This window comes from Crocodylus siamensis, chromosome 1, assembly GCF_052110815.1.
Source record: "Crocodylus siamensis isolate JL-2025a chromosome 1, ASM5211081v1, whole genome shotgun sequence".
Taxonomy (NCBI): Eukaryota; Metazoa; Chordata; order Crocodylia; family Crocodylidae; genus Crocodylus; species Crocodylus siamensis.
Genome location: NC_143395.1, coordinates 215,801,365 through 215,819,612, shown reverse-complemented (window position 1 = coordinate 215,819,612; position 18,248 = coordinate 215,801,365). Strand labels below are relative to the sequence as shown.

The 18,248-nt window shown below is 46.9% G+C and overlaps 2 protein-coding genes across 3 annotated transcripts in view; one reads left to right on the top strand and one right to left on the bottom strand.

The window, feature by feature from the left end:
- GAP43 (growth associated protein 43) overlaps positions 1 to 18,248 on the bottom strand; it is an 82,040-nt gene that overhangs the window by 34,100 nt on the left and 29,692 nt on the right. The window contains exon 2 of the mRNA XM_090056585.1: positions 2,890 to 3,514. Coding sequence (XP_089912711.1) covers positions 2,890 to 3,514 — 625 coding nt within the window. The remainder of the gene's footprint in view (positions 1 to 2,889; positions 3,515 to 18,248) is intronic.
- Positions 1 to 18,248, top strand: part of LSAMP (limbic system associated membrane protein) — a 570,525-nt gene that overhangs the window by 536,266 nt on the left and 16,011 nt on the right. The gene's annotated exons all lie outside the window — the stretch shown is intronic.

The following is an 18,248-nucleotide window of genomic DNA, read 5'->3' as shown; positions in this document are numbered from 1 at the left end:
ATTTCTGTAGGGCTGAGATTCTCCACAGCTCTCTAAGATTGTGATTGGATGAGTTGATCAAAGAGTGGGAAAGGGTATTTTTAAACAATATTCATTAATATTCTAAAAGGCATTTCAGTTGTCTACAGTCACAAGTCTTCCATGTTTGCTTTCTTCAAATGTCCAAGAGTTCGAGTGTTGCTAGCCTGAATACTGAATGGGTAGGACTAAAGAGTCAGTCTTGGCCTGGAATAGTCAGATCATCTTTGGAAGCTAATTTTGGAAAGACTATTTCTAATGCTTTATTTGGTGGAGTAGTTATTTATTCACATAAGTTATAGTTTGTACTGCAAATGTGTACTGTATAGCAAAGCTCAAAAGTCTTATGATCTGCAGACCAAGAAACATTTGCTGAAGAAATCTGCAAATAATTTCAAATGCTAAATGAATGCAAGAGTATTGTAAACTGTTCTCTGGCAATCACAGAACAAAACAAGGTACAATTAAGTAAATAAAATATTCATTGTAACAAATTACTTAGCTTTGATCATTACAATGGAGCTGGTGTATGCAGGTTCTTACTACTAAAGAGGCAGATAATAGCTAGTTTAAGTGCTTGTCAACACAGGAACATTCATTTGGATTAAGGTAAGGAATGAATTTAAAACAGAATGACTATTCTTCCCATGGAATAAGGCATTATTGCTCTAAAATAAAAACATCCATTTAGGTTGTAACAATTCCAGGCAGAATAGAAGCCCCTTGCAGACAAATCCTGTAAGGCCTGGCTCTCTAGTGTGTTGCATCTTGTGGTGATATTTATACCCGAAAAAGGCAAACATAAAACGCTGTCAGATCAGAATTCTCTGATCAAGCTTGCCAGTGACAGCATTTTACACCCAGTTTGTTCTTACTTTGTAGAGGTGTAAATGACAACCAAAGGGGCAAAGCAATAGAGATGAAGGAAATGCTTACATTGCTGGGGTTTCTGACACTTTACAGAATTAAGGTGGCCCAGCTTACTTCTTTGGACAGAGCTCTGCTGGCAGAAACAATTTTTTGTCACCCGCTTTATACTAGTTCCCCTGACTGTAGGATACACTGAAGGCAGAAGCTGGGTCTATGCTGGTTTTTCCAGCAGAACTACATCAACTATGAAACATGATACTTTCGTGTTCCTAGACAGCATAGCTCAGCCAGCAGAACTGTGTCATGCCAACAAGCACTCGGGCCCTAATGAGTCAAGGTTGGAGGTACGAATTCAGCAGCTGTTTCTGTAGGTTCCAGGGGAATGAAGTTTAAAAAAAATCCTTTGCAAGATATGCTCATTGTAGATCTGGATTCTGAATCTTGTTATACTTCGAAGATGCCCACCACTGGACTCACCCCTGTGTCTACAGCCTGCCTCACAAAGCTTCTGCCTGGGAGCCCCCTGCAGTTCTTACCAAATCTTGCTACACAGTGACCTGAACATCAGTAGAGGGTGCACTGGCACTATATGAGAGTCCGATGCTAGCTGTAAAGTTTAGATAGCTTAGTGAAACTGAGAGGGTGGCCGTTGGTTCTTGGAGGAGAGAGGTATTGCAACAAGTGAAGTTGGAGGGAATACACTGCCAGCAATCTCAGCTGTGGCAAGGCTTTAGCCATTTGCAGGAGGATGCTTGACTCACCTTCAATTATCAGGTCTCCTGAGACTGTCAGCTATTTCCCCAATATGCTGCAGAAATCCCCCTTTAGGTTATCAACTGATCTATGAACTTGGAAACCAGTTTTGCAGACCTGGTTCTTCACCTTCCACCAGTCTCGTGGAATACCTGAGTCAGAGGAGGATTTGAGTCATCACCTTAACCCCTTAATTTTGCAAGAGGAAATTAAGGACCCAGAACATACAGGTCCTTGTGATTCTGTTGCATTGTATAGCCACCCCTAGTGGTTAAAAACTCCTGGTGGTTTGTAAACACATCTGTCATGAGCAATAACTTAAGTGAAGTTATGGACAAACTTAGACTGAAGAAATATTGCAAGCACATTTTCAGACCCCTGACTGATTTTCAACATCCCCACCCACAGTGCCACCAGGATGTTTGCATCTGTATTCCCACGTCTGGTCTTTTTACTGCACAGATAAGACCCCAGTGATATACGTATAATGGCAGCTGACAGTTCTGGATATTGTTGTCACAGAATAATGGGACGAGGGGATGATGCAGAACAGTTTGAAAAGAGAGCTGGGAGAGCCATTTTGTATAAAATGGGAAGGCTGACTGATGCCTTGGTGTTTCCATCCCAGCCTAGATGCAAGCTGTACCAGAAATGTTATGAATGAATAGATGAGAGAGAAAGAAACTAGGCTTCCCCTAGTTCTGCTTATTGGAAATGCTAGATTGTCTCCCAAAGTATGTAAGAAAACTCTCTCTCATGAGATTTCCAGCCCTACTTGCAGATTCCATGATCCACCACCACATTTGCTGCACAACCACCAAAAACATTTGAGTTACAAGCATGTTTCAAACAGTTTCAGATATATGTCTAGAACAGAAACAAAATGATGAGAGCTCTTTTAGATTTACCCTTCCAAACTTTTTGATGTTCACCCATCACTGCTCCAAATGGACAGTCTCTTCACTCAGAGAAACAAGCCATTCATGGTGTGAAGGATGTAAGTGACATTTCTGGCAGCTTAGAAAAGTCCCTTGGGGGCATAAACATGCAAATCTCTCTCATTTTCCCCTGAAACACAAGGAGATGGCTAGATGGGTCATCTCCGCAACTCACCAATTTCTTCCCCATTTCTTTTATCATTCATTCTTGGAAAACACAGAGAGTCAGAGAGGCCCAGGTGGGCAAAGGGGGACAGGACATTTCAGGTTCCATGTGGCGAGAAGCACCTTCCCCCTCACGTTCACTCACCTGTCTTCTCTTCGGTTTGGCTGCTCTCCACCGTCTCCGTTGGGGGATCCGCTGTTGCCTTGGCAGTAGCATCCTCTGCAGCAGTGGGGGTGACAGCAGTGGTGACAGCAGCAGGCACATCGGCTTGTTTAGGCTCCTCTTTGTCTTGGGCTTCATCAGCCTTCAAGGACGGCGAGTTATCAGTGGAAGCTTTAGTGGCACTTTCCGTTTCAGTGGCAGCAGGAGTGGGCTTCTCCTCTGAGGAAGCAGCAGGAGTGGTGGCCTTTGGGGCTGGCTGCTCTGAGCTGGCATCCGTAGCTCCCTCCCCTTTCTTCTCCTCTACAGGGGCACTGCCATCTTTGCTGCCCTCCTCAGGCTGGGCACTGTCAGAGGGAGCAGCTTCTGTGGCAGAGGGGGCGTCACTCTCTTTGTTCTCTGCCACACCATCAGTGGGAGCATCATCCTTCTTGTCGGCAGTCTCAGCATCAGCAGCCTGGGCATCTCCCTTCTTCTCTCCCTTGAGCTTTTTCCTTGTTATGTGTCCGCGGAAGCTGGCCTGGATTTTAGTGGCTGCCTTATGAGCTTTATCTTCTGGTTTGATGCCATCTTGCTCAACCTTTTGGTCCGCGTCCTCATTTTTTTCAACCTTGAAGAAGAAAGGAGGAGAGGAAAGAAAAGAGGACAATAAAATATTTTCCACATGAGGTTAGAACAACTCGTTGCACCAGTGGCACATCTCTGCCTTCTGCAGTTTTTGATGGAAAGATGTGAAAGGCAACAAGCTTTCATTCACCCAAAGCCTAAATTTTTTATTCAGCTTCTATTTGAATTGATTTTCTTTTCATTTTCAATCCTTCCATTTAAAAAAAAATCAGAAGGTGATTTTTTTTAAAGATGTGTTTTAAAGTTGCTCGCTCGCTCTGTCTCTCTCTCACCTCTTTTTTTTTTTAGTTGAAGAAAAAAATGTTGATCAAAAAATTTATCAACGGTCTATATAGAACACCTATAGTGGCTCCAGCCCCATCCCCAGACTTCAATGTGAGAGCACAGCCTTGGAAAAAGGAGTGTAGCAGCACTCCAACATGCTGGAAATACCCAGCTACCACAAGGACCTCCCTGGGGCTACTGGCACATGGTACTTGATTAACACACTCCTCAAACTCCCCTAATTTCTGCTGAAACTATCCTGGCATAGTCACAAGCCTGGAAGGGCTGCAACTTAAATATGCTGTTGTATCCCTCTTAGTTATGCCTAATCACTCTTTGGCTTTAGAATAAGCTGGCAGGCTTGCCTTTATTTTCATGTGATTTTTTTTTCAAAGGATTTTGATATACACTCCCCCCCATTAATTTATTTTCATTCTCAATTTAGTTCCACTGACTTTTCCAATCTACCCTCCTACTGCTCTCAAAAAAAAGACACCCAGTTCCAGGATATGTCTGTACCGGTCCCTGGCATTAGCAACATTGTGTCTCACGCCACTGGCATCTTTTGGCTTGGGGAACCCAATTGAAGGGTGATACCATCAGCTGTTCCACTGCAGATGCACACTGTTACAGTCAGACACACACACTCTCTTCCACACACATTCAAACAGTATTCAAACTTATAATTATCCCAACTTGCTTTTTCCCTGACTCATTTGCTTATGCCTCCATTGAGAGAATTACAGGTAGATTTTTCACCGCCTTGCAGAAGGCCACCAAGAGGTCTGTGCATCATTTATGGTACATTACATCAACTTGCCAGGCACACCAGCCTTGTCTGCCACAGACAGTAGCAGACCTTGGGGTGGGCAAGAAGGGCACCAGCTCTGGGTGCCTACTTAGAGGGAAAGCCAAAATGGCAGCTCCCTGGGAATCCATGGTGCTACAACTGCCCCACAATGTGGCTATAGCAGCAGCAGCCAGGTGATGAGACTCCACACTGCTATAGCAACCACTGGAGCTGGGTAGACCACTCCACCCCCACAGTAACTGGGGACCTTGAGTTCCCTGGGCAGGTAGAGCTGACCATCTCCTTCTCTCTGACACTTGGCACACCCAGCAGCGTCTTGCCTACACACAAGGTTGTACAGTGCAAAACCTGCTAGTTAACACTGGCTGTAAGAGAAGTGGATTTCACACCGTAAAGCCCAGATTGACTCTGTAGTACACACTCTACTTCCACTGATAATGTACCAGCACTCGAGTAACAGGTTGATTGCATATTGATAAAGGGTTGCTTTCCTATTCATTTTCCCATGCAGTGGTTTTCAAAAGGGTATTCAAAAGCAGAGGGAAAGCTTTAATGCACAGGCCTCTTCAGGATCTGCACTTGTCTTCTGATGCTGGTTCAGGGAGACAAGGGTGCATTTGTCCATATTAACATAATGACCCCACAGACCAGCACTCCTGAGAAATGCCAGAGCTGAAAGAGCAAGCGGAGGATGATGCAGAAGCCATAGGGTTAAATGGAATTGACTCACTGTGCAAGGGGGAAAAGGGGGAATAGAGCTGAGGAATTATCAGTATGCAAGAGAGAACAAGAATGGACCAGGCCTGCAGTAGCATGTGCCAGAAGTCCCCGATACACCTTACATGTATTACGCTTTTAACTGGTTAATTGCCGAATAAATTTAGACCAGCCACACATACAAAGTAATTATCACATGATAAAAATGGCTATCCAGCTATAAAAATAGCCAACCAGCTATAAAGTTAGTGCTCGAAAAATGTGTAACAACTTTATAGCTGTTTTTTATCCAGCTTTTATTTAAATATGGCATAGGGCTCAATGAGAACTAGGAAAGCACTATGTAAGAATGAATGTGGAAATGACCATGCTCACATGAAAATTTGGGAATGAGCAGCAGAGTGGCCACACTCACAGCAGTGCGGGAGAGTGAGCCAAGTGATTGACCCTGCTCAAAAGAGCATTTGAGAGTGAGTACAGCCATGATCTCACCTGCATCGATATGTGAAAGAGCATGGAGGTGACCACGTGCATACCAGTGTGTGAGGGTAAGTCTGAGAGTACTCAGTGTGCAGCAATCTATAGGAATGAGCCTACATGCTGCCATCTACAAATAAGCATGAGCCTGGTGAAGGACAAAGCCTGCATTGACATGCAGAAACAAGCAGGGTATGACCACACCCATGTTAACCTGTGAAAATTGGCATCAGGATGACATCAGAGTGCAACAAAGTGCAAGAGTGAGCGTTAGGGCAGTGTATCTGTAACAGAGTGTGTCAGGGCTAGAAATCAGTTTTAGCTCTGGTGGCCACAGGGCAGAAGAATGGAAAGGTGGTTTATGCCGGTCGCACTGAGTATAACCAAGGTACAGCTCCCAGTGTCCAGCGTTCCCAAGTACACTGGGGACAGCAACAGTATGGTTACTCCTTGGGTAAGGGAAACGATTAACTGTGTGGTCATCTCCTGTGTGTTTTCTTTCCACCTGCCCTAAGTGTTGTACAGAAATGTCCTGTACACTTTCAAATAAAAATACTCATTGTGCCTAGGTAAAGCATCCTAACCAGATGGTCCTTCAACATTTGCCTAGTTACCCAGTCATATAAATTGTGCCAACCCTCTAATCCTAACTGCCTTCTGTGGCCTAGCACGGGGGAGGCTAACCTGTGGCATGCAAGGGAAGCCTCTATAGACAGGGATAGATATTCAAAAAGCCTGAGCCTGAATTCATTCAATCTTTGCAGGTTAGCTTAACCTGGCTAGGTTGAATCAGTTTGTAAGCGTTCAGACAGCCCAGAAATCTAGGCACATGCCTGCAGTGGCTCAGGCTAGAAGGAGGGGGGTGCTACAGCAACTCTGCCTTCCCTTTTGCAGGGAGCTGAGGGCAGGCCAGGACCCACAGGATGCTGTGATAGGGAGCCCCCCCCCAGCTCCCACTCAAATAAGTCAGTTCTGATGCTACATTAAACCAGGTTAATCTCAAACCTGTTTCAGCCATTTTCAAACTGGTTTATATGCACTGAACGTCTGTTCTGTTACAGGTTTAAAACACTTTCTGATCACTTAAACAGGTTTATGTGTAATTCCTGTTCCTAGTTTGGCAAGTGGCAGATGGCAGAGTGGGGAACAGCCAGAAAAGCAGCAGATAGGCCAGGAATCAGAAAACAGAGCAGCAGGTCAGGCATGGAGCAGAAAGCAGAATAGCAGATTGGGAAGAGGAAGGTGATTGGAGTACCACTTAGAGATGGTGTAAGGTAAGCCTGTGCGGAGTGGCAAGTATTTGCTTCGGATTCAGATTCAGCCTATCCAGAGGGACAGTGATTTGTTTTGGAGATTTGAATCACTGTCCCGATTCGATTCAGCTGAATCAAATCCAAAGATTCAGTGCCACTTTGGATATTCAGCCATAGACTAAACAGGAAGCAGTCCTCACCACACTGGATACAGCTGCCTCCAGCTGGTAAGTCTGTGGTGGTGGGCAGAGGGGGGAGGGAAAAGTGGGGGGGAATGCGATGCAGGCACGGCTCACTCCAGGCAGAAGGGGGCAAACAGCAGCATGGCATACCCACCACTCCTAGAGCTGCTGCACCGGCAACCCGCACCCCCCTGCCCTGGCTGGGCAAGCTGCAGCATGGCATAGCCCGTTGCTTGCCCAGGCGAGATGGGAGGGGGGTGTGGGATGTGGGTGCTGCTGCTGCTTGCCCAGCTGGGACAGGGGGTGACGGGATGCAGGCACTGCTGCCACTTGCCCAGCCAGGGCGGGGAGGAAGAAGCAGAATGCAGATGCTGTCGCCACTTGCCCGCATCCCGTGCCCTGCCACTGCCCCAGCTGGGCAAGCAGCAGCAGGGCATAGCCCTGCTCCCAGTGCTGTACGCCTGTATCCCACACCCTAGTGTAAAGCTAATTTTTGGTGCACCTGCCAAATACATGGTCTTCCACTGGCCTACCAGAAGCCATTACCTGAATGAGCTATCGAGACAACTCCCCTTTCAATCCTACAGGAGCGCCCCTCCAAATCTGTGATTGAACTACACTGGGGAGGACTTACCTTCTTGCTGTCTAGGTTAATGGATAAAGAGAAACCTGATCTCCCAGACTGAGCCAAACACCACTTGCTGGCATTCACTCTTGGCATCGTGTTAAAATGCTCTCTCAACCTGACCATGATGACATCATTGTACTCCTGTCCTTGCTGTGATGATCTCATCTGGCTTGATTCACTCACAGGTGTGAAGGGTTTGGGGCTGTAAATTCTGTAACTCTGCTGAAGGCAGTCCAGAATAATAATCTGTTAAACTGCTACAGCATCCAAAAGCATTTCATAAAGTAAACATGTACAGCACCTTAGACGTGCATCTACTTCTAGGGTGAGCAGCCAGCGATAGTATGCTGCATAACTATGAGTAGGTTTGGAAGGAATTTTGGCCAAGAAAACCTCTGTTCTCATAAAGGACACACAGAATCCTTATTGTCAGGTTACACACAAAGCAGACAAGCCCATAATTATGAAAGTGAAGGCAGAAATAATTTATGCATAGTGAACTACCTGGAAAGCAGCTTATCTGCCAAGGAAAGATGACCAGTTGTGTTCGTCTTGCCATGGCAGGATCTGGTAGTTTCTGTAATCTAGCTATCTATGAATCCATCTGTACATTAATCCATCTGCAGATTTATTATAGGAAAGCAGGGCTGGAAGTGTGCTACAGAAGCACTTGAATCCATCATCTAAATCATTAATGAAGATATTAAACAATACCAGACCCAGGACAGACACCTAGCAAACTTCACTTTATACCTCCTCCCAGTTAGACATTGAGCCATTAATAATTACTCATTGATGTCTAGACATTGAGCATAATGATCCAACCAGTTATGTATCCACATTATGGTACTTTCATCTAGTCTGTACTTCCTTCCCTTTTTAATGAGAATGTTATGGGACACCGTATCCATCCTTTGCTCCACTATTCATGATATACGAGTACTAGCTTCCTGACCTCTTCACTATTAATAATAATTTACCATTATTTATTATTTGTACTATGATAGCATCAGCTGGAGAAATCTCACTTTCCTTTGCTTTACAGAGTTGTCTCTTGTCCCTCCCATCTCCCAAGGAGTGAATTTTTGCTAGGAATCCACAAGGTGCCCTTACACCTTACAGCCTCATCACATATCCTGTAAGACTGGAAGAGTCACGGGGGAGGTGACAAAAAGATGCCTCCTCTGTATTTCAGGAACACTGTATGTGATAACAGGACTGTGAAGAATGAAAGAGAGAGAGAGAGAGAGAGAGAGAGGAGGAATGCCTCTCTCCTTGCATCTTAGCTGTCCAAGTGTCCCTTGCAATGCTGAGTCAGCATGTCTGGACTTAGCATCTCCCCTGAGGTTGATTCCGGTGGGACTGACTCAATAGGTAGCAGGAGAAAATATTACTGGGGGGCTAACCCCCACCTCTCCCTCCTGCAGGGGCATTGCGGGGCCAGCACATGTTGGAGCCACACAGAGCTGAGCGTGTGGGGTGTTGGTCTGGCTGCATGCTGAACAGTGCTGGGTGCTGCTTGATGGTGGTACTGTGGTGCTCCAGCTGTCACCAGCCACCATGAAATCAGTTTGGTGGGGAGCTAAGCCCCATTAGCTATTTGTAAACTGACTCAGCCCTGAGAAAGTAGAGACCCAGAACCAGATGTGAAGAAAGACAAAAGTTTTGCCAGGAGTGTTCATTGAGTCAGATGCTAGGATGGAGAGGTTTTGAATGTTTCTACTGCTCCTGCTAGGACAAAAGTCATCATTTGCAATCTTCCAGAGGGCCCACTGGCTCACACAAGTTATCTCTGTTCCTCTCCTTCAAGTGGCCCCTCTTCCACACAATTGCTGGCAGGTGGGTACCTCCCTACCTTTTATTCCGCCCCGCCCCCAACTATGCTTTCATATACCAGTGATATTATACATGGTTTCTGATCCTATTTTTCTTGGATTACCTTCATTTAAACTAGGGTTCTTATCTTTCAGGTTCTGAGGCTCTGAACACTAGACCTGGGGAATCCATCTGTTGTATCTAAACACTTTGAAGTACAACAACCAAGATATAAAACATGGGCCAAGGTCTGCAGTAAACATGTGAACCTCTAGAAGAGGCCACAAATGTTGACAGAATCATTTTGCAAGGTGGGAAATTCTACCATTCTTTGAGCTCCCGTTCTCCTTGCCCTCCTTCCTTTTGCAGAGACACAGAGACCTCACGTGAAGAAGGAATCACAGTTATCCACTAGCTTTGAAATATATCTGGGAGATGCCACAGGGAAGTAGCTAGACCAGATCAGCTATTCGCCTCTGGTATTTGGAGGAACCTTGGGAGGAGCTCCCCAGGTGCTTTCCATGTTCTCCAATTCTGACTATGGCACAGGGTAAGGCAGACACTGAGACAACCAACACAGTGTAGACCGTGCAGCCCTTGGCATGATTCACTTATGTCTGCATTGTATTATCCTCATCCTTGTTTAGCCAATGGATAAGCCTACTTCCAGGATACAGGCTGATCCTTCTCATTCCTACTCACTCTGCTTTCTTTCTCATCTCTCCATCTTCCTTTCATTTTGGAAGCCAAACATATGTCTCCTGACCTTTGATCTGGAAAACAATGTGACCAATCATCCACAGGCCAATAGGAAAAGTCAGGAGCCCCCAACTGATATGTATGGGCAACTGCTGGGTACCTGTATGTGAAGGAAGAAAGGAAGAAACTGCAGTGGAAAAAAGTAGCAGAGTACCTGAGATCTAGCCACTAAGGAGAGAAATGTATTCAAAAAGACACTTCCAGCTGCCTCTTCAAGAGGAGTGAAGCGTGGACAGATGAGAGATAGAAAAGACTTTCACACCTTCAGAAGTGAGGAAGCAATTTAGCACCAAGAACAGCTTTGCTTAACCCAGTTAAATGGTGCGAAGACACCCAGATAGAGGAGAGCACCTCCCAGCTCAACCTGTCTGCCATGTGGGGAAACAAGAACATTTCCTTTTTCCTAGAGTAGTAAGTGTTTCTGTGGGTAAGCAGAATCTAAAGAGGGGGGAAAGGCCTATTAGCACATCAGATTTACCTCCTCCCCAGCCCAAGGCAGCATTGTTCCTTGTTTTACCTGTAAATGGTTACTGTCCTGTCAAGTTTCAAATGTTCCAAGCAATGGTACTTGCATCCTTTCTCCTAGGAGACTCTTCCATAGGTGGAAGGAAGGAAGCCCCCTCTTCAATCAATTATTTTGCAAAACTTCACAAAGTTATCTGTGTGAATCACTCCTGTTAAGTAATCCCTACTTCCTACTCATCCATTTTGCTGCTCTCAACTTCCTTCTGTTTGTCAGTGTTTCTCCTAATATGGTGCTAAAGAGTAGTACATCCTCCCCAGAGTGCTGTTGGATAAGTAGGGAAATGCACTAAGCTGAACTGATCTCAGGGCTAAGTGAGCATTGTCCTCTGAAACATTTTTTCATCAGAAAATAGGATATCCTAAACATGCAGTGGGGAACCATGTAGCTCAGTTGGTAGGGTAGCTAACTACAGAGCAGCATAGACCTGGGGTCACATCCAAGTGTAGGGCACTCATCTTTTCCCCTTCCAACGTGACCCCAAGCCTACCCAGCTTCCTTTTCAGTGGATACATGGGGTAACAGTAGCCAGTGTGGTGCTGACCAGGTTGCATCCTTCTCATGCCAAAGTTAAAGAAACAGTGGATCCCTGCCTCAACGGCCTGTAAATAGGGCACCTTTACCTTTCAAACACATGTTGCTTGCTCGATGGGCACTGCACAGAATTTCATAAGATTTCAACAGAAAATAGGCTCAGACTAAACCCTGAAACTGGACATGGAATTTGCCTCTGAAGAAATTTGCATCCAGACCCTATATAGTGCCACTGATGGAAAGGACAGCTATATTTGTACAGTGCTCAATGTGTTGGGCTACTTTGTTGCTGATACTGTATCAATGATATTTTATAACAGTAGTAACAGCAGCAACAGCCTTAAAGCCCTGCATCTCTGCACATGGTGCTGATTCTAGCCTCTGCTTTGTTTTGGTAATGAAACCTGAGATGAGGTGATTCTTCCTAGTTTGGTGTCTCATGAAATTGTGATCAGTTGTGTCTCATCTCCAACCAGTCCGAACTATGGTTCCCCTGAGAACTAGGTGCTCTTGCTTCCAGTTCTAGCCAAGGCCAGAGACTGGGAGGAAGGACAGGTACTAACCTACGACTGTCATGCTTCCAGTACAGTTATTCTTTGAGCTGGTACAGAGGCCAGGGTGTCACAACATCCTCAGAAGTCTTTTCAGCAGAGGAAAAATCCTCATTCCCCAGCTGCTCTCACCCATTCTGCTCCCTGTGAACACAGAACTGCTTTTACAGCTCAGGACCCAGAAGGTCTCTCTCAATCCACAGTCCATAATAAGACATAAGGAGTTATGATATAGGCTCCCCCAGTGCTGCTCTGGAAGGATCATATATAAAATGAGATAGGAAATCTGTTTCAAAGACCCATCCCATCCACAGCTTCTCTGTTGACACTGCCCAGGCCGACTACAGTGGATGATGTTGTGCTAGCACAGCCTCTCAATGGGGAACTAGCCTGAGAACCAACAAACTCATTCCACGGAGTAAGCCAGGACAGTGGTAACAGATTTTGTTGACTACTGTCTGGCCCAAGATTTTTGACCCCAAAGAGTAGCCAAGAATAGCTCAAGCCCCAAAGCCATTTGGCTCCCCACCCCACATTTGAACCCTCCTGTTAACCTTGAACTTCCTTGAATGCCTCCTTTAGGCAATGAGCTGCCACTGCAGTGAAATCATTCAGCTTAACAAGCGGCAACAATCTTGCAGCCTCCTTCCTGCCTGCCTGTGAGCACAGGGGCTGCATTTGTTTTATCATCGTTATTATTATTTTAATTCCTGTCGCTGGAAATAGGGGCAATTATCTTTGGAGATGGCATTTACAGGTTCGTTAAAACCAAACAAACATCCCCAGCAATTAGGGAATGTGTGGAGCGGATTAATTCCCAGTGGCTTGGGAAACAGTGAAGACAAGGGCTCTACCAATGAGCTGGTTCTTCACTCCCGCTGCAGCCGCAGCCCCTGCTGCCTGAGAGAAAGCTCCCCTCCCAGCACAGAGCAGACAGGTGCTACACCCTTTCTTCCCACTGTCTGGAGAAGCTGCCAGAAGCAAAGCTGGGACCAAAAGGGGATTAGTGTCGCCAATGCTGAAAACAGCAAGGGGCAGAATGTGGGCCAGGGGCAGCTGGGAAGGGGAGAGAAAGGAAAGCGGAGAGAGGGGCGGGGGGGAAGAAGGGGAAACAAGAAGCAAGAGGAGAGGGAATGAAAGAGCAACAGGGAAGAACAAAGGAAGGAGAGACGAAAAGGAAAGGAGAGAAGGAAGGTCAGGAATTTAAAGAAAGTGGTCAAAGCAAAAGACAGGATGGGAAAAAGACAAAGGAAAGGAACGGAAAGAGCCAGGTTAGGAAAGGCAAAGGGAGAGACGCCGGGAGACAGACAGAAGACAGGCTGATTGACACCCTTGTGAAAGAGATGACAAGATAAGGAGCAAACACCCAGAGGGGGCTGGCAGGAGCAGACCTGTGTGCAAACAGACTACAGCTGCTGCAACCGAGGAGATGCCAGTTACACTTTCCCTGGCACACCCAGCCTTGCTGCAAGGAGACAGGAACACCATTTGCCTAGATGCTGGAAGCCCAAGGGTTGCAGGGACCCTCCATGTCAGCCTTTCCTTGGGACTGGTGGGGCCTTCCCAGCGCACACAGCCAGCAGCACTGGACCCCAGCACTACTTGTACAAGTGACAGGAGTTTTAGTCCCCTAAACTGAAATGGTAGGTTTTTAATTGCAGTGATTGCAAACCCGCTATTTCAATTTAGCGGCTTCCATCACTGTAAAGACAAGAGGCCCGATCCTTTTTTTTCACAGAGCCTGCCCATATCTCCAACAGCTAGGAGCAAGCTGCCAGTGGGCCAAGCGGCCCCTGACCTGTGGGGACCCCAGTCCTTCCCTCTGTGGCAGCAGTGCCCCCTGGGGCTGCTCAGACAGGGAGCTAGCTGCACGGGTGCTGCCCCAGCTAGCAGGCAGCTCCTGCTGGATCCAACACTTCCCAGAGCCCATGTGCAGGCTTGGGGAAGAGTGGGATCCAGCAGGTGTTGTCTGTGAGCTGGGGCAGCACCCACGCAGCTAGCACCCTACCTGGGTGGCCCTAGGGGGAGCCACCACCATGGAGGGAAGGACTGGGGGCCCCCCGCAGCTCAGGAGCTGAGTGGCCCACTGGCAGCTCACAGAGGCAGAGTCCACCGAAAGAAAAAAAAAAGCAGTGAGAGGCTTGATCCTTTTTTTTTTTCTCATGGAGCCTGCCCACTCTCCTGTGGCTAGGGGGCAAGCTGCTGGTGGGCCTGAGCTGTGGGGAGCCCCCAGTCCTTCCCTCTATCCCCCAGGCAGCATCTGCTCAGTAGCAGCCTACCCAGGCAGTCCCGGGCTGCCTCTGGAGGGAAGGACTGCAGCCCAGGGGCCACTCAGCCCGCTGGCAGCTCAGCCCCTGGCCGTGGGAGATGCAGGCAGTCTCCATGAAAAAAAAAGGATCAGGTCATTTGCAGCCTACCTCTCTCATGGGAGGGAGGGGGGAGCTGTCAAAGTCTGCAACCTTACAAATAGCTACATTGCAAACTAAGCTACATGCACATGTGGTTTAGCTTGCAACGTAACAATCTCATTTAAATTGTAAAAAGAAACCCCGCACATGTACAGCGTGATGCAATTAAACTGCAAAAATGGCCAATTTTTGTCACATGTACAAGTGTCCCTGGGGACTTAGCCTTGTCAGGAAAGATATTGACTGGGATACTGATGTGTTAATGTGTGGCAGGATGGGACTTAGTTTTTCCCTTTCCTTCCCCACCCCAGACAATACACCTGGGATCTGGCCAGTCAGAGCCAGCCTGGGGGCTCTCTTCACAGAGGTGGAAAAAAAGGTAGAGGAAAAGGAGGTGGCTTGCTGTGCAGTAAGAGGAATTTAAGGCTTTTGTAAAGCCTGGTCTATTCCCTCTTATTCCAAAATGCTTTAAGGACCAAAAGGTTAGATGCAAGGAATGCTGTGAGGGTACAGGACAAAAGGGCAGCAGTTCACCTCCAAGCTCAACCATTCATGGTTTCATAGTTGGTAGGGTCGGAAGGGACTTGAGCAGATCATCAAGGCAGGAAAGAGTACTTGGGTCAAACGACCCCAGCAAGATGTTCATCCAGTCTCCTCTTAAAGACCCCCAGGGTAGGAGCCAGCACCACTTCTCTTGGAAGTTGGTTCTAGACCCTAGCCGCCCTGACCGTGAAGTAGCGCCTCCTGATATCTAACCTAAACCTACCCTCTGCCAGCTTGTGACCGTTATTCCTGGTCACTCCTGGTAGTGCTCAGGGGAACAGGGACTCCCCCAGTGCCTGCTGGTTCCCCCTAACTAGTTTGTAAATGACCACTAGATCCCCCCTCAGCCTTCTCTTGTGGAGGCTGAACAGGTTCAGGTCCCTTAGCCTCTCCTCGTAGGGCCTGCCCTGCTGCCCCCTGATCATGCGAGTGGCCCTCCTCTGGACCCTCTCCATGCTGTCCACATCGCTCTCTAAGTACAGCGCCCAGAACTGGACGCAGTACTCCAGCTGCGGCCTGACTGGTGCCGCATAGAGGGGAAGGATCACCTCCTTGGACCTGCTTGAGATGCATCTGTGGATGTCTATAATGACTCCAAGATCCTTTTCTCTGCACTGACGAGAAGGGAGTCCCCCAGCCTGTAGGTATGGTGCCGGTTGTTCCTCCCAAGGTGTATCACCTTGCACTTGTCTGAGTTGAAACCCATCCTATTCTCATCCGCCCACCCTTGTAACCTGTCTAGGTCTGATTGTAGCCTGTTGCATCCTTCCAGTGTGCCCACGTCCCCCCACATCTTAGTGTCATCAGCAAATTTGAACAAGGTGCTTTTTACCCCCTCGTCCAAGTCACTGATGAAGATGTTGAACAGTGCGGGCCCCAGGACCGAGCCCTGGGGGACTCCACTGCCCACATCCCTCCAGTTCAAATAAGACCCATCCACCACCACTCTCTGGATGCAGCCCTCCAGCTCAACCATTAAGCCCCTGCTCTATGGAAAGACAAGAAGGAATATCAGCCAGAGCCAGCAATGCAATTACCCCTTTCTGTGCTTAAAGCATGTGAAGACCTGTTGCTCTTTGAGCTGCTTAAATGGGATGGGGGTAGGTAAAGAAATGGGATGTGGAAAGGAAATGAGGGTGGAGGAAGGTTATTGAAATGAAGGAAATCAGCCCCTGAGGGATAAAATAAAAAGAAGTAAAAATAGAATATAAAAAGAAATAAAGAGGAAGTAAATGAAAAGAGGTCTCATGTTTTAATACATTTGGATTTGGGATTGTGGTGCAAGGCATGCTGGTTATGTTTCCCAGGATGGCTAGGAGGTGCCAGCAGTGAGGGAAGGTGCTTTTGAGGCAGCTACTGCCGAAAGGAAGCCCCTGCTCACAGGGACCCAATCTGACCTCCTAATTTGTCCCCATCTAGATCCTACTCCTAGGCCCATCCATGCTCTGCAACCTGGCTAGCTGATATGTGCTCTGCAGGCTGTTTGTATGGGGTTGCAGCCTTGGGGGTGTAACTGTCACACCTCCAGGGGTGAGAGGGGGAGTTGGCTTGGTGTTAGACCTCCCCTCCCCTGGGGCAGTAGAGTTCAGGGGGTAGAAAGTCTGTCCACATAGAACACGGGGGTGGGAAAGGGGACACTGCATCCTGAAATGCTGGAGGACTGCAATTTGGGTGGCTCACCTGTGGGGTGTAGTAATACAGTAATGGAGCACAAGCTGGGTAACACAGATTAGAGATAAACCTGCCCTGAACTGGCATAACTTTAAGCCACCTGAAGTGTGCTCAAAACTATTTTCAGGTGTTAATGTATGGTCAATCTAGGGGTTAAGAGCTCCAGGAGCCACTGAAAATTAACGTGTAGCAAGGCCCTGACATTAGCAAACGGGGAACACAGTGCTTGTCAGTCAGGGACATATCTACTGAAATCCTTCCGCACACTTCCAGCCCCCAATCCTTTGCTCTTCCCTCCCTTCAACCTCTGAAACCTCTCCTTTTGAGGTTGGCTAAAGCAGAATTTCCACATAGCAACATGGTGCTCTTTCTTTTTCAAACAGCCCCAGTTGCCACTGCAGAATCTAGCAAATGGAGACAGGAGATGGGAGTCATGAGATCAGTGTCCCAGCCCTCACACTGCGACTGACTTCCTGTATGGTCTCAGTCATAATACTTTCTCTTTTTGTGTCAAAGATATTATATATATGAGTTTTCTACAGGTAAAAACACAGGTCTCCTATGACAAAGCCTTGTACTCAAGGATCCTATAGACTGTACAAGCTGAGTGTCCCACTATAATTACCTTTGAAGTATCAGAGATAATATTTTTTCCTGGGACAATCATGGCTAATTCAAATTAACTGCCATTCATTTCAGGGATAAGCTGCATGTGTCAAGCATTGTGCTGCTCTTTTTTGGTCCAGGTTTTGACGCCAATCAATCAGAATGGCCAGTGTGTTTTTAGCCTAAGGTATATAAGTACCTGGTCTCTGACTGGCCATGTTATGAATGCAGGGTAGATAAGATCCTTGCTTCCAAGGTTCAGAGAGACAAACTACTGGGATGCAGTGTGTCAGACTAACCTTACAGGAGAACTGAAGTTGAACAGGACTTTGGGTGAAGCACGAGGCACACTTACACCAAAGGTAGGGTAAATAAAACAGAGTTGTTCATTCAAAGAGCAACTACATCTGTGTGTCACTGAAGATTCAGGGCCAAATCCAACACCGTTTGTCGATGGTGGGTACAAGCCCAATGATGTTAATGCCGTTTTATTTCAAAGATGAGTTTGCAGGTCTCTAGCAAAGAAAAAGACTAGCAGCCATCACCTCTTTAAGAAAGCATTAGTATACAACAGGGGCGGGCAATTATTTTGGGCAGAGGGCCACTTACCCAGTTTCGGCAAGCTGTTGAGGGCTCCATGTGTAGCTGTGCCCCTTGACAAGTGCCCCGCCCCCCTGATTGCCATATTCCCACCCCCTAGACCCTGACCTTTGCCACCAGAAGTCCCTTCACTTGCCCCCAGAAGTACTCCTTTCAGCAAGGGGGTTTGCCATCTCAGAACAAGAAAAATACCAAATTATAGTCTAAAAATCAAACACCTACTACAACATTCATTAATTTGATTTCAAAAAATATTTTTGTCTGTTCTAATTTACATGTGTTTGTGTAGTGTACACAGAGGTGATTGTATAATAGCTTAAAATGAAGTCTTATGCTTGTATATTGTGGGGGGTATGGAGAGTGGGTATAGGTTTG